The sequence below is a fragment of the Nannobrachium achirus genome (assembly GCF_963921795.1).
Source record: "Nannobrachium achirus genome assembly, chromosome: 4".
NCBI lineage: Eukaryota > Metazoa > Chordata > Actinopteri > Myctophiformes > Myctophidae > Nannobrachium > Nannobrachium achirus.
The window spans coordinates 26,052,447-26,067,032 of NC_137813.1; the positions used below are offsets into that span (position 1 = coordinate 26,052,447).

The 14,586-nt window shown below is 43.8% G+C and overlaps 1 protein-coding gene across 1 annotated transcript in view; it reads right to left on the reverse strand.

The window, feature by feature from the left end:
* Nucleotides 1-14,586, reverse strand: part of LOC308282793 (voltage-dependent P/Q-type calcium channel subunit alpha-1A-like) — a gene marked incomplete at both ends in the record, with an annotated part of 187,656 nt that overhangs the window by 38,746 nt on the left and 134,324 nt on the right. Inside the window, 5 exons of the mRNA XM_080723180.1 lie at nucleotides 1,720-1,870; nucleotides 2,250-2,353; nucleotides 2,436-2,501; nucleotides 2,649-2,765; nucleotides 13,327-13,413. Of these exons, the coding sequence (XP_080579306.1) occupies nucleotides 1,720-1,870; nucleotides 2,250-2,353; nucleotides 2,436-2,501; nucleotides 2,649-2,765; nucleotides 13,327-13,413 (525 nt within the window). The remainder of the gene's footprint in view (nucleotides 1-1,719; nucleotides 1,871-2,249; nucleotides 2,354-2,435; nucleotides 2,502-2,648; nucleotides 2,766-13,326; nucleotides 13,414-14,586) is intronic.

The following is a 14,586-nucleotide window of genomic DNA, read 5'->3' on the forward strand; positions in this document are numbered from 1 at the left end:
CCCTGGTGTATGCACACAAACAAACGCACACACGCACGCATGCACACGCACACATTTGTATTACTATACTTGAGAGCAGGGGTCTTCAACAGCAGTAACTGAGGACCCCCTAGGGGTCTACAGGGGGTCCTCCAAATCTTTTTTATATTAAACGCTTGAACCCTAGTGTCCATATTCTGGGTCACACAACGCCTCGCAGTTGTGAGCTTGCAGATCGGCTATTTTTGGCAAAGAGGTTTGGTGTAGAGGGGGAAAACAGCAGACTAAGTACAGAGAGAAAGGTCAAGTTTAACTCATTTGCTGCTCCAGACATGAAAGGGTTAAATGTCCAGCGTGCCGGCCGCCTGCTCCGTCCGCGGCCAGTCTCTTATTTTTGAAGGCCGGAAGTAGATCGAGCTAACTGAACGAATTCCTACTTGACGGAGATTCACCCGGAAGTACTTGTGGTCCAAATGTAAACAGGGGTGGAAGATGGATCCCTTTATACTTTTGCTATTTTAGCGAGAATCCAATGCCATCCTTGGCATCAAAAGTGTTTTTTGGAGAAAATGGACGATAAAGATGAGAAAGACCGTTGGCTTCCATGTTATGGGATCACTATTGTGTGCACGTGGATGCGCGATGATGATGAAACGGCGATTCCACCCGTGCCAGCACTTTTCAACGGACGGTACGTAGCCATTGCCAGCTTTACTGTATATACAGTAAATAGCCTGCGACATCGCGGGATCGGCACTCTAGATACCTTTTAATATTTCACGAGTATTCGCGGGATCGGCTTTAAATGAGTTAAGTATTGACATTCAGCAATTTTTGCCATTTCTATCAGTAACCATAAAGCGGTTATGTAGAGAGACGGACAGGTAGCGAGACAACAGGGAAAAGGGAGGAGAAAGTACTGTATATATCTCCAAATAGTAGCCCTACCTCAAATAGCCGTATGGTTCAAATACACCCTACATCTATTTGCTTTTTCTTCAGCCTAATGTGGGTCCTCCCACAGGCTATTATTTGCAGTGTCTTCAACATACTGTAGAGCAGCGCTATTCAACCTGTGGCCTGTGGGCCGCATGGGGCCCCTGTGGCATGTCTATGCGGCCCGTCATGGTCAGACCAATAAAAATATATTTTGTCTACTTTCAGTGTGGACAAAAGAATTCTGATGAATTTTTCAGTTTCTCTCCAAAACCACAAGAAACAATTTTTTCTTGTTTTATACAAGACATTTTTGCTGATTTGTTTGTTCCAAAAGAAGAAACTTCATCATTAATCATTCCATGACAATCTTTTTGTTCAATGAGGTTTGGCCTAATAGAAGTAAATGTGGATGTAAACGTCTACTCATGACATGGGTTAAAAAATCATTGTCTAAGCGTCCAAACCGTCATTTCTATCTTGCGGCCCTTGGACTTTTTATATTTTGTTGAGTGGCCCCTGAGCCGTCTAAAGTTGAGTAGCAATGCTGTAGAGATAAGAAGTACCGTACAGAGAGGGCACCAGATATCCCCGCTGTCCACTTGCATTGAGTTTGAGCCAAATTTAACCCCTTCCTCCGGGTGTAAAATGTGACGTAGTGGTGCCTAAGTGACGCTTGCATCATAGACTTTGTTCATGGATGCGCTGGGGCTCCAATTCATGAACGAGCACTTCCGCTATGAACGCACAGTCAACTCAAAGGAGCCAAGATGCACGTTCAGAGAGAAAAAAAGAAACACTCACCAGGAATGAACAGAAGAAGATGAAGGAGACGAAGTAGAGATAGGCGAACTGACTGCCACACTCCGGCTCAGGGTTCCCTGACAGGGGGTCGCACGGCTTCCCACCGAGACACGCTAGCATGATCTCATGCCATGCCTCACCTGTGGCACTCCTACACACACGCACGCACGCACATACGCATGCACACACACGCACACACGCACGCACGCACGCACGCACGCACGCACGCACACACATACGCATGCACACACACGCACACACACACGCACGCACGCACGCACGCACGCACACACACACACACAGACACGCAAATGTACAGGTATATTTGTGTAAATAATTTAGGCAAACGCCATTTTTTATCACAAGTTGGATAGTTGAATTTTAGGGTTGTTCTTTGTAAAAAAAAAAACTTATATACAGTAGTTGTGGATCATATACTGTAGTAGGTTTCTAATATGCCATAATATAAACCTAAAAACCACACGCGAGCACGCATACTGTGACACATGCACGCACACACGCACACACACCTGAAGAGTAGCATAAGAGCATGGAAGAAGGCTCTGAAGTTGTTGTGCTGGTTGATGGCGCTCACTTCTCCGTCCTCCTCCTCCAGGGCGATGTTCCCAAACAGCTGGAGACACACGGTACGTCACAAACACACAGTGGCAGTCCAGTACAGTGTTTCTCAAACTTTCACATTTCAAGGTCAGTACCTGCATCCCGATGATGGCGTAGATGAAGAACAGCATGGCAATGAGCAGGCAGACATAAGGCAGCGCCTGGAGAGGGGATTACAATCCTGAGTGAATGAGATTTATATTTTTCCAAGAGTTGCATTGTGCATGTGTGCGTGCTTGTGTGTGTGTGCGTGCGTGCGTGCGTGTGTGTGTGTGTGTGCGTGTGTGCGTGCATGTGTGTGTGTGTACCTTGAAGGACTGGACGAAGGTCCAGAGGAGGATGCGAATGGTCTCTCCTTGTCTGAGCAGCTTGATGAGACGGGCCGCTCGGAACAGCCTCAGGAAGCTCAGGTTGATGAAATTGTTCTACAGAACAGCCACCACACCACCATCAGAGAGAGACAGACAGACAGACAGGGAGAGAGAGGGAGAGAGAGAGAGACAGAGAGAGAGAGAGAGAGAGAGAGAGAGACAGAGAGAGAGAGGCACGAAGACAGAGGGAGAAAGAGAGGAGGAAAGAGACCAGAAAAGACAGAAGACGTAAAGTGAGACAGAGAGAAGCAGAGAGAAGGAGCCCGAGTGAAAGAAATACAGAGAGAGAGAGAGAGAGAGAGAGCGAGAGAGAGAGAGAGCGAGAGAGAGCGAGAGAGAGAGAGAGGGAGAGGGAGAGAGAGAGAGAGAGAGAGAGAGAGACAAGGGAAGAGGATGCGTGGGAAAGCAAAGAGACAAAGACAGAGCGGGAGGCAGAGAGGAAAATGAAAGAGAGGAAAATGAAAGGTGGGAAAAAAGAGCGGAAAAGAGGGGAGGAGATGAACGAGGAGAAACGCGTGAAAGGAGTTGTCAATGAAGAAAAAAGAAAAAGGAGAGAATTAGAGAGGAAAGGTGGACGGAAGGGGGTAAAAAAAGAAAATGTCGGCGTGAAATGACGAGTGACAGAAAGTGAGCGGGAGACGGAGAGTGTGGACAGAGAGATGATGAGAGACGACAACAACATGGCGGACAGGATATGAGGGGGGGGGGGGGGGGGAGGGGGGAGAGGGTAGAAGGAAGGAGTAGTTAGTATATTTCTTTCCTTACCTAAAGACAAGCACAACACTCAAAACGGGGAAGGAAGGGGTCAGGGGGACGGGCTGGGTGAGTTTTAGGAGGGTGGGGGTATCATAACCAATCGGAAGGGCGGGATTCAAACCCACGGCGGGAGGGGGGGGAAAGAACCAAGTCCAAAAAAACAAACCAAACCAAGTCAAGTCAAAGCAAACCAAACTGAAAGAGAAGAACAAAAAGAGGCAAGGCTCCGACAGGCTCTCTGCATATCCAAGGAGAGTTATAAGACCAAACGACGGAAAAATGCAAACGTCACAGGGGGAGTGGCGGGGGGTAAGACAGGGGGTGAAAGGGGGGGGAAGGGGGATCGGGGTAGTTATCCCATCAAGACCTGGAATCATTTTTATACTTTAGCTATTGAAAAATAGCAGATCTACAAAGCATGCTGCGCGGCACCGAGTGCCGCAATCTTTTAAGAATACCAGAAGAGTCGCCGGAAAGAAACTCGCCTGGGCTGATGGTTTATGCCTTTTGATTGATTGAGGTAATTATTAGAGATTTTGGATAGGAAAGGGTACAGTTTCATGACAGTACAGTCCACTGATACAATGTCAACTAAAAGTAAACTTGGGTAAGGCAAGGCTTATTTGTTATTTTCCATTGAGATCCTTAATATCCTTATATACCTCTGTAAACTATGCCTAAACGGTTAAACCTCAGTAAAACGGTGCCAAACCCTAACCCTATTCCTAATCTTAAAGAGGTGGTGCCATAGTTTTGTTCTTTTTCTGGTTTTCATGTGTCTAGGAGGTTGACAGTACTTCATTAGACCCCCTGGTGTGGATGTATGTTATGAGCAATTATGTATTCCCTTTGTATTTTGTATTTCTTCCTGGAGGCTGACACCTTGTGGGTCAAAAGTGCCGATCCAAAAACAGTGATCATCCCCTCCCCTTTTACCATTCACCCAACACTGTGGGTGTGGCTAACTTCAGCTGGGTCACCACCCACCAAAACAACCAGGCATACTTAATGAACTTGTGGGTGTGGCCACATAAAAACCTAATTTTAACTCTTTCTGTACACTCTTTTTCATACCTGATAATCATGTTTTAGGGGGGAAATAAATCGTGGCACTGCATCTTTAACCGATTTAGTGCCGATCCCGAGAATACTCGTGAAAAATACTCGAAAAGTACATGGTGCCGATCCCGAGTATACTTGTGAAAAGTAATATATTACTGTAACGGCGGGTATCCTACCGAGTACAATGGCCGAAGGTCCCGAGTCCATCTCCGTCGCTGATTCATCATCATCACGGCTCCACGGGCACAAAATAGTAATCCCATAACATTGAGGTGGACGGGGGATCTCATCTTTAATGTCCATTATCTCAAAACTACACTTTAGAAGCGAAGATGGAGGCAGATGCTCGCTTATATAACACATGGTGAAAAGCTCCGATGCGATCCAGCATGGCACCACGTAAACATGATCGCTTCCTGTGAATGATGCGATGACGTCAGACCGGAAGTGTTTACGCTATCGACTTCTGGCCTTCAAAATAAGACAACGCTGGTGAATGGGGCCGGGGGGAGGCGCGCTGGACATTTTAACCCGTTAATGTCAGGAGCACTAAATGGGTTAACATCAGAAAGATATGCGTAATCCTAAAGTTATTTCTAACCTTATTCTCCGTAAAACAAATACAATTATTTTTTTTATCTCTGCGAGTTTCTTTCCGGCGACTTTACCGGTTACCTTGTTTAATAGGTAAAGCATAAAATAAGGGTTAAAGCAATAATACACAATAATGCGTTCCGGGTCTAAATGGGATTTATCAGAACTCAGACTGTAGTTTCAACCAGCTGTTAGTTACAGGTAGTAGCTGTGTGTGTGGTGAGTGCTAGTAGTAGTAGTAGAGTGCAGGGGAGTCGTGACATTTTCTATAATAAAGACAACCAAATGCACTGATTCTCTCCAGGTAAGACACAACATTTGTTTTTATTTTGTATGGAACAAGCATGCCAACGCACAGACACAGGGCCAAAAACAACAACATACGTTACATGGCAGCTCTTGCCCCGCCCTATGGCAGGGGTCCTCAACCTTTTCAGGCCGCGACCCCCCAAATAATCATATTTTAACTGGGGACCCCCCCCACCCCCCCACCCTGACGAGCACTAAGAGTTGAGGTATTACATTTTCTATAACACGGTTCTATTGTGAAAATAGCCGATCTACATGCTCACAACGCCTCGCAGCGCGTTGTGAGCATGTAGATCGGCTATTTTCACAATTTCTATCTCTAAACATTTCTAAAGTGGCAATTTAAGGCATTTTTAATACCTCTAATATGACAAATTAAACATTGGCCACATTGTCAAATATTAGATATTCTCTATATACTTAAACGTTATGTTGGTTTGTTTATTGTTTGAGAGAGAAAACAATGTTTCACATTAAGTTAATCATCTGGGGACCCCCCAAAATAATTTGGGGACCCCCCTGGGGGTCCCGACCCACAGGTTGAGAACCACTGCCCTATTGGCCCGCCGCCACATTCATGCTTGTATAGAGCAGTGGTTCTCAACCCTATCAGGCCGCGACCCACAAAATAATCATATTTTATTTTATAATTTTTATCCCACGATTTTGTAACCCATTCTTTCACCCAGTTGATTGCCTAAGAAGCTATGTAATCCTGGGCTCTGCTCTCCCTCTGCCACGCCTGGGGAGACAACGGACTGACCTCATGCTTCCTTCAATGCATGAGTAGTCCAAGTTGTTTCTTTTCACCTGACAGGGGGGGGATTTCCCCGGTATGGACGTAGCGCGTGGAAGGAACACGTTATTCCAACCAGTTCCTTTCCCCTCCATCAGGCGCCCCGGCTGGCCAGAGGCATTATTGAGACCAGCATTACTGCATGTTTTTGTGAGTGTATCTACCCTAGGAGACACGGGGAGAACATGCAGACTCCACACAGAAAGGCCCTTTCGCCAACCCCACCTAGGGTGTGAGCACTGATGACGCGGAGGAGAGAACACGCCCCCAGCGCCCACAGGGTCCCCCGGCGGGAATCGAACCCAGGACCTTCTAGCTGTATTTATTTCAACTGGGGGACCCCACCCTGACAAGCACTAAGAGTTGAGGCATTACATTTTGTATAACATGGTTCTATTCTGAAAATGGCAGATCCACATGCTCACAACGCCCCACGTTGCGAGGTGTTGTGAGCATGTAGATCGGCTATTTTCACAATCTGCCTCTAATATTTGTCAATTTGGCCAATGTTTAAGTCCTCAAATTGTCACTTTAGAAGTGTGCAGATACCCTCTATACACTTAAACTTTATGTTGGTTTTTTGGGGACCCGACCCACAGGTTGAGAACCACTGGTATAGATCAGAGCAGGTGGTGCTTGATTTGTCGAAGGACGAGCTGTATAATCCACAAAACATCTTCTCGTTCCACGTGCGTCACTGCGTACGCGGAACAAGCTAATCGCACGTATTATTAAGGATTGGTCACTTTGGTTTGGGTCTGAGCTGAGACATCTTTTCAACCCATTTTCACATAATTGGTCCTTGCCTATTGCTCATTATAAAATGGCAGCATTTCCGTCTAATTGCTCTGTCTCAGAGGAGGGCTGTGGACAATAACAATTGCTTTACTTCTATTTCAGCAGCAACTTTCCAGGAGGAAAAAGGCTACCTTTTTTTCTATTAGCTTGGAATAGTGGAATACCCACCGATGATGTCATTGGTGGGTCATTTTTCTGAACTGCCCAGCGCACACCAACGAGACAGAGTGAGAAGATGGGAATTGTGCATTCTTAGAATGAGTATTAGTTGATTGAAATTATTTTATTGGGAATGACCCCTTATAGAAACGGTTGAAAGTAATCCTTTAACATTCAGTTAAGACTTCGAGTAGACACTGGCGCTATTTCATTGAAAAAACATAAGCTTGTAGTCCTTAAATCATTTACCACAATTATAAAGAGGTCTCTTGGATGCCTTCATGCAAGAGGATTTGGCAGCAGACACATTACATCAACCAGGCTAGCATACTGTGAAATCCTGAGTGTTGTTACTTTAAAGGGGTATTTCACTTAAAAAAAAACTTTTGGTCATTTTTATCATCTAATCAGGCTTTTGTGAACACCCAGAACAGTTTTTAATTTGCTTGATTCGATATTTAGATATTTGATGTAAATGCTTTTAACCATGATAGATTAATTAAAAACACCAATTATTTTTTTCTAGTGACTCATAATACCCTCCTAATTCGTGAGCAGGCCGTGTTTTGGTCACGTATTAGGAAGGTATTATGAGTCACTAGAAAAAATAATGGGTGTTTTTAATGAATCTATCATGGTTAAAAAGGAGTTTGAAGTTACAATGGGGAGCAGACCAGGAGGGGGAAGACCTAATAACATTTACATCAACATTCTAAATATTGAATCAAGCTAATTAAAAACTGTTCAGGGTGTTAATAAAAGCCTGCTTAGACGATAAAATGTCCAAACAATTTTTTTTTGTGAAATATTCCTTTAATTCAGAGAGTGGACAAGTGGAACCCGGGTCCACTGGGTTTCACTTGTACATTCTAAAGGCCCATTCCCACGGGGCCAGATAACAGATAAAAAACATTTTCTCCAGATATTTTTCCATTCAAAGTGGATGGTAGTTACAGATAAAAAAAAATATCTACCACAGATATTTGCCACAGATACTTTTATCTGTGGCAAATATTTTCTTGTATCTGTATCTACCATCCACTTTGAATGGAACAATATCTGGAGAAAGAGATTTTTTTTATCTGTTATCTGGCCCAGTGGGAATGGGCCTTATGAGTTAAATGAACACAGAGGATTTTACTGTGTATGGCTATGCCGCATGGTGTGTGTGTGTGTGTGTGTGTGTGTGTGTGTGTGTGTGTGTGTGTGTGTGTGTGTGTGTGTGTGTGTGTGTGTGTGTGTGTGTGTGTGTGTGTGTTAGACAGATAGATGGTCCCTGGGGACATGCAGTTAGGCAGCATGCATCACTTGCACCATGCCGTGGTTATTGAAGCTTTGAACTCAAGTCACTCGCTTTACTGTCATGTCTCTCCCTGCGCACATATCTATCTATCTATCTATCTATCTATCTATCTATCTATCTATCTATCTATCTATCTACCTATCTATCTATCTATCTATCTATCTATCTATCTATCTATCTATCTATCTATCTATCTATCTACCTATCTATCTATCTATCTATCTACCTATCTATCTATCTATCTATCTATCTATCTATATATCTATCTATCTATCTATTTACCTACGGTACCTACCTACTGTACGTAGGGCTGTCACAATTATTACATAACCGTCTAATCGTGATTATTTGACATAATTGCGATTGTTTTGCATAATCCTCATAATCGTTGAAAAATGAATGTTGAAAAATGTTCATATATTTTTGTAAAAGTCAAAAATAGTGGAAATAGCTGATCTACAAGCTCACAACGCGTCGCATCGCGTTGTAGATCAGCTATTTCCACTATCAATGTTCTTTTTTAAGTATAAAGTTGTCAAATATGTAATTTATTTGTATATAGGTTATGTGTCATATCTGCCATGTGCAACTTCAAAGCCTAAAAGCCAAACAGAAATGAAATTGTCAACGACAAAAACACAATTAAATCGTTAATCCCTATCGTACAGCCCTAACTGTACCTACCTACCTACCTACCTACCTACCTACCCACCTACCTACCTACCTACCTACCTACCTACCTACCTAGCTACCTACCTAGCTACCTACCTACCTACCTACCTAGCTACCTACCTACCTACCTACCTAGCTACCTACCTACCTACCTACCTACCTACCTACCTACCTACCTACCAACCTACCTACCTACCTACCTACCTAGCTAGCTAGCTAGCTAGCTACCTACCTACCTAGCTACCTACCTACCTACCTACCTACCTACCTACCTACCAACCTAGGCACCGAGTGCCGCGCTGCGAGCTTGTAGATCTGCTATTTTTGAAAAGTCACAAAAATGTGTGCAAGCATTCAGGAGAATTGCCTTGTCCATACTCTCCTGAACTTGAATGCAGTATCTTATGTTGCAAGAATCGCCCTCTCTGTGTAGAAATCCATGCCGTACACCACATCGCCAGTATTGATTTGATTATGCTTAGTTCAGAGTGGTATCAAGCACCGAAAATAGCCGACCTCCAAGCTCACAACGAGCTTGGAGGTTGGAGCTTGGAGGTCTGCTATTTTCGATATTTTCACCCTGCCTCTCTAACATTGCACGTCCCAGCCCAAAGAGCTGTCTCTCTAGTATCTCTAGGGTTCGGGGATAAAGAGCTGGCTCTCTACTATCTCTAGGGTTCGGGGATCAAGCAATACATGCACGGTTCACACACAACATACGGCAGTGCAGGTTCAAATGGATGCAGTTAAAAAAAGATCAACAAAAAAATTACAAACCATCTACATGTGGATGTTGCAGATGCATGTTTTTTTTTTTTTTTTAGCGGCAAATTTTGGGGAAAATTTGGTGGAACCGAACAACAACCAGAGCGGACCACCACACCACGTCGGCCAGTCGTCACAGATGGGGCACACCACACGGGTTTTCATAGTGCATTTTGATTGGATGGAATCACCAGAAATCGGAGAGTTTGGGGTGGGTGGGGGGTTGGGGGGTTGGGGGTTGGGGGGGGCACAGAGTAGAAAGAGAAGGGGGTGGGTGGGGGTATGGGTGGGGGGGCCATAGTAGATCACCGTTTACGGTTTAAAGAAAGCATGTAAAAAAGAAAAGAGGAAATAAAGAAAGAAAGAAAGAAAGAAAAAAACAAGAAACAAGAAATCACTGGTCAAAATGGAATAATAACAATTAGCAACAACAGTTTATATGGACATTAGTTCAGATGGACATTATCACATAAATAACGCTGCTGACGGGCGGAAACCATGAATGTCCAAAACCTTTCAGGAAGAAGAAGAAAAAAAGGAACGTGTTCCAATGGATCCAAATTAATTAATTAGTCACAAGTTTTTGTTAATACTTATCATTGGTTAAATATTTATAAAACACAAAGAAACAAAGCTGTTTTTATTTGTATTTTTAATACTGAAAATAGCATATCTACAAGCTCAGTGAGCTTGTACATTGGCTATTTTTTTCTACTTTTGACATGTGACATTCTTGTACTGTATGCACAACTACGTCGTAGGGCATTACGTTTAAATATAGAGACACACGGTTTCTGTCCAACAGCAACGCCATGTCAACACAGCAGGGATACAGAAGACCTAAGATGCTGCTAGGTTTTTATGTAGAATGAAAAAACAAGGAGAATACAGTGGCCGAGCTGTGCCCTTATGCTATCCTCGGCACCCAAAGAAACCTATTTGTGCACTTGTCCGACAAAATCGGACCCACCAGGATTCTTATGTCATGGGTAGGGATGGGACGATATAAGCGGTATTATCGTTTACCGTGATAAAAAACACTCACGATAATCGTATCGTGGAGATTTAATTTATCGTGATATCGTCCTCCGTCATGCACTGGGATCAATTCATCTTTTATTTGCCGAGCTGCATATTATCCAGTATCACTCAAACCCTCTATAATTGGTAAAATGTACTTATAATATACCTTCTTGATACATCCTTTTTTCACTCTCTATCAAATGTCTTTGCCAAAAAATAGCCGATCTACAAGCTCACAACGCGTCGCGGTGCGACGTGTTGTGAGCTTGTAGATCGGCTATTTTTTGGCAAATGTTCCGCCCCCAGGATAATGGATTTTGATTATCGCGATAATATCGCAAATCGCGATTTCTTCGGTCACAATAATCGTGATATGAAATGTTCCTATCGTCCCATCCCTAGTCATGGGTATCCACTGCCAATAGAAATGTGCTAGATAATATGATAGTATGATACCTTACAGTATGTTATATCATTAGATGTCAATACACTCTTATACACTCTTGTGCCCCACTCCTGAAAATACATGCTCATGCACACTCAGGAACAAACGCATACACCCTATTACTGACCCCTATAATAACTCTCACAAAACAATGAGACAGATAAGCAAATGAAATGCTTGCTCAAACACATTGCCTACTTAACACCACATGAACCCTTGCTTCCATACTCCCTATCACCCCCCCACACACACGCGTGCGCACACACACACACACACACACACACACACACACACACACACACACACACACACACACACACACACACACACACACACACACACACACTCCTCCATACCTCCCCCACTGAGGGGTACTGCTGCCATGTGTTTGCTGATTGACGTACTTGCTGTGAGAATTGAATTTTTATATTTACCCCAAAAGAAAAGATGAATGTAAAATGGCGAGTATTATTAATAACAAAATATTCAACATATATTCAATATCTTTAAAAAAAAAAGTTGCAGCACGGCAAGAAGCGACGCGCTGTGAGCTGGTTACATCTGCTATTCTATTCTATTTTTGAATAGCCAATGTAGTCATGGGTAAAGTGGATGAAATGATTGTGATGCAGCGTTAACAAATGTGTCTGGTGGTGGTGACCCCTGGGGGGTCCCCGGGCCCCACGTTGAGAAGCACCGCTGTAGAGACAGTCAAAGTGCTTCTCGTCATGGTGTCGCTGGCTCAGAGCTACAGTATGGTCCTCTCCTCTCCCAACTGGGACAATTATATAAGACTTTCAGTAAGAGTCTATGCTTGACTGAGCAAGAAGACACTCAACGGTGGCCCCTGACACTCTCTCTCTCTCTCTCTCTCTCTCTCTCTCTCTCTCTCTCTCTCTCTCTCTCTCTCTCTCTCTTTCTCTCGCTCTCTCTCAGGGGCGTCAATTGGATTTGGCAGGGGTATGCAGCTGCCATACCCTGGGTCCAGAGTGGGAAAATAAAAGTTACTTTTAAATAATAAATCCATGAATGCCTCTTTGTCTATCTGTGCTGGTTATTGTGTTGTTAAATTACAGTAAGATAACTACAAATACAAAATGTAACAAAAATGTTCACTTTAACAAGGCATTATAATTATATTCTCCACACTTCAATTCATTATTGTTAATTGTGGCACGTTTACTAACATGCCAAGTTTAGCGGCACTTCGACAACCATTCCAGGCTGCCATATCCAGCCCAAGAAACGGTAGAAACGGGGGGGGGGGGGAAATAAAATGTACTTCTTAAAATAAATGTATCATGCCTGTTGCTAAGGCATGGCAACATGACTGTGACTGGTGTCTTGTATGACACCAGTCATGTTGCCATACCTTAGCTTTTTTCTGAACTGACGCCACTGCTCTCTCTCTCTCTCTCTCTCTCTCTCTCTCTGTCTGTCTGTCTGTCTGTCTGTCTGTCTGTCTGTCTGTCTGTCTGTCTGTCCATCTTGTCCTCTCTTGTCTACTGCTAGTACTTTAAGACGTGCAGACAGATGGGCAGGCCCGCAGATGTGGGCTTAAACCCACTTAGGAGGCACACACACACGCACGCACACACGCATGTTCGTTCCTTCACACACACACACACACACGCACACACACACACACACACACACACACACACACACACACACACACACACACACACACGTTCCTTCTCTCTCATACCTTCAATCATACAAATACTTCAGGACAAACACATTACTTACACACATCCACCGGTGTGTTTTTCTATCCTGGCGGGGACTTTGGTGGTTAAAACTCACTGACACACAGAGGCATTTTATCCGACACACACCTTCCCTCCTTCCCAGCCACCCCCATAAAAATACACAGAGACGCATGCACGAATGCACGCACACACACATGCACACACACGCACACACGCACACTTACCCCCAGCTCAGTAACTAGGATGTCAGTGATGCTGCCCAGGACTGTCACGCAGTCGAAAATGTTCCAGGCATCTTTGAAATAATTCTGTGTGGGGAGACAGAAGAATGAGAGAGAGAGAGACCCTTTTATAATAGCTTTTCCCCTTGAATTCCTTGGATCATTACGGACCTCCCCATTTGCCATGAATACTTTATGTTTTCAGTCGCTAGTTTAAAGTATTCTTTCAATTACCACGATTAGTCAGGAACACTCACGTTGAAGTAGATTTGATCATTTATTGCAACACATGGAATACAGTTAAACTTGGCGTTTAAGGGCTCCGCATTTGGAGATGTTCACAGAAGTTTGTACATGCAAGTCTGCAAAGCAAGGGATACAATAGTAGTACAACAGCAATACATTGACATATTAGCTTGAATCAGCAGACCTAAAATCACAAGTATTTGAGCCTATGCCAGACAGATCAAAAGGTGGAGGCTGGGGTGGAGGAGGCATCCAAGCAGCAACGGATCCAAGGCTTCAGATCAAAGACAAGCAGAGCTATAGTGATTGCAAGCTGTATTTAAAGGAGCCTCCCCATAGAGCATCGCAGCGGAGGTGGTTTACCGGTGCCACTTAAAAATCGTCATTCATTTTCCCCATAGACTTTTACAAAAATATTTATAACAATTATGTTAAGCCTAGAACCAAGCCATCCAGGATGGCAGTGAATCATGACCATACAATCTTTGTTTCTATGGAAAGAACATTTTGAAAATCGCTAAACAAATGTAGTATATCAAATAATGTAATATTACAATATATTAAATTGTTATAAATATTTTTGTAAAAGTCTATGGGGAAAATGAATGACGATTTTTAAGTGGCACCAGTAAACCACTTCCGTTGCGATGCTCTATTAGACATAAAAAGGTAGACGCCTCCTTCGGCTCTGGGGCGTCCGTCTTGGTGGATAGGCATTTTCTAAGGCAAGCTTCCACACGTGCGTCACAGAAGGGGAAGTTCGGTGGCCGGTAGGCCAATCAGATGCGGGTATCCTTTTTCACTTGCTCCTATCCTGTTTTTGACGGGTTGATCCAATGAACTCCAGCGGCGGAAGAGGTATCTTAGCTTTTTATATCTACTGTATGAGCCTCCTGCCGAGCTCCAGCTGATTACTGCTGAGGCGGGCGAGACTCACGTGTCCTGCATAAGCTAATGCTATGCTTAATTTTTTTGTGATGAAGTAGGGTGTTCTCCTAGGGCAGGGGTTTTCAG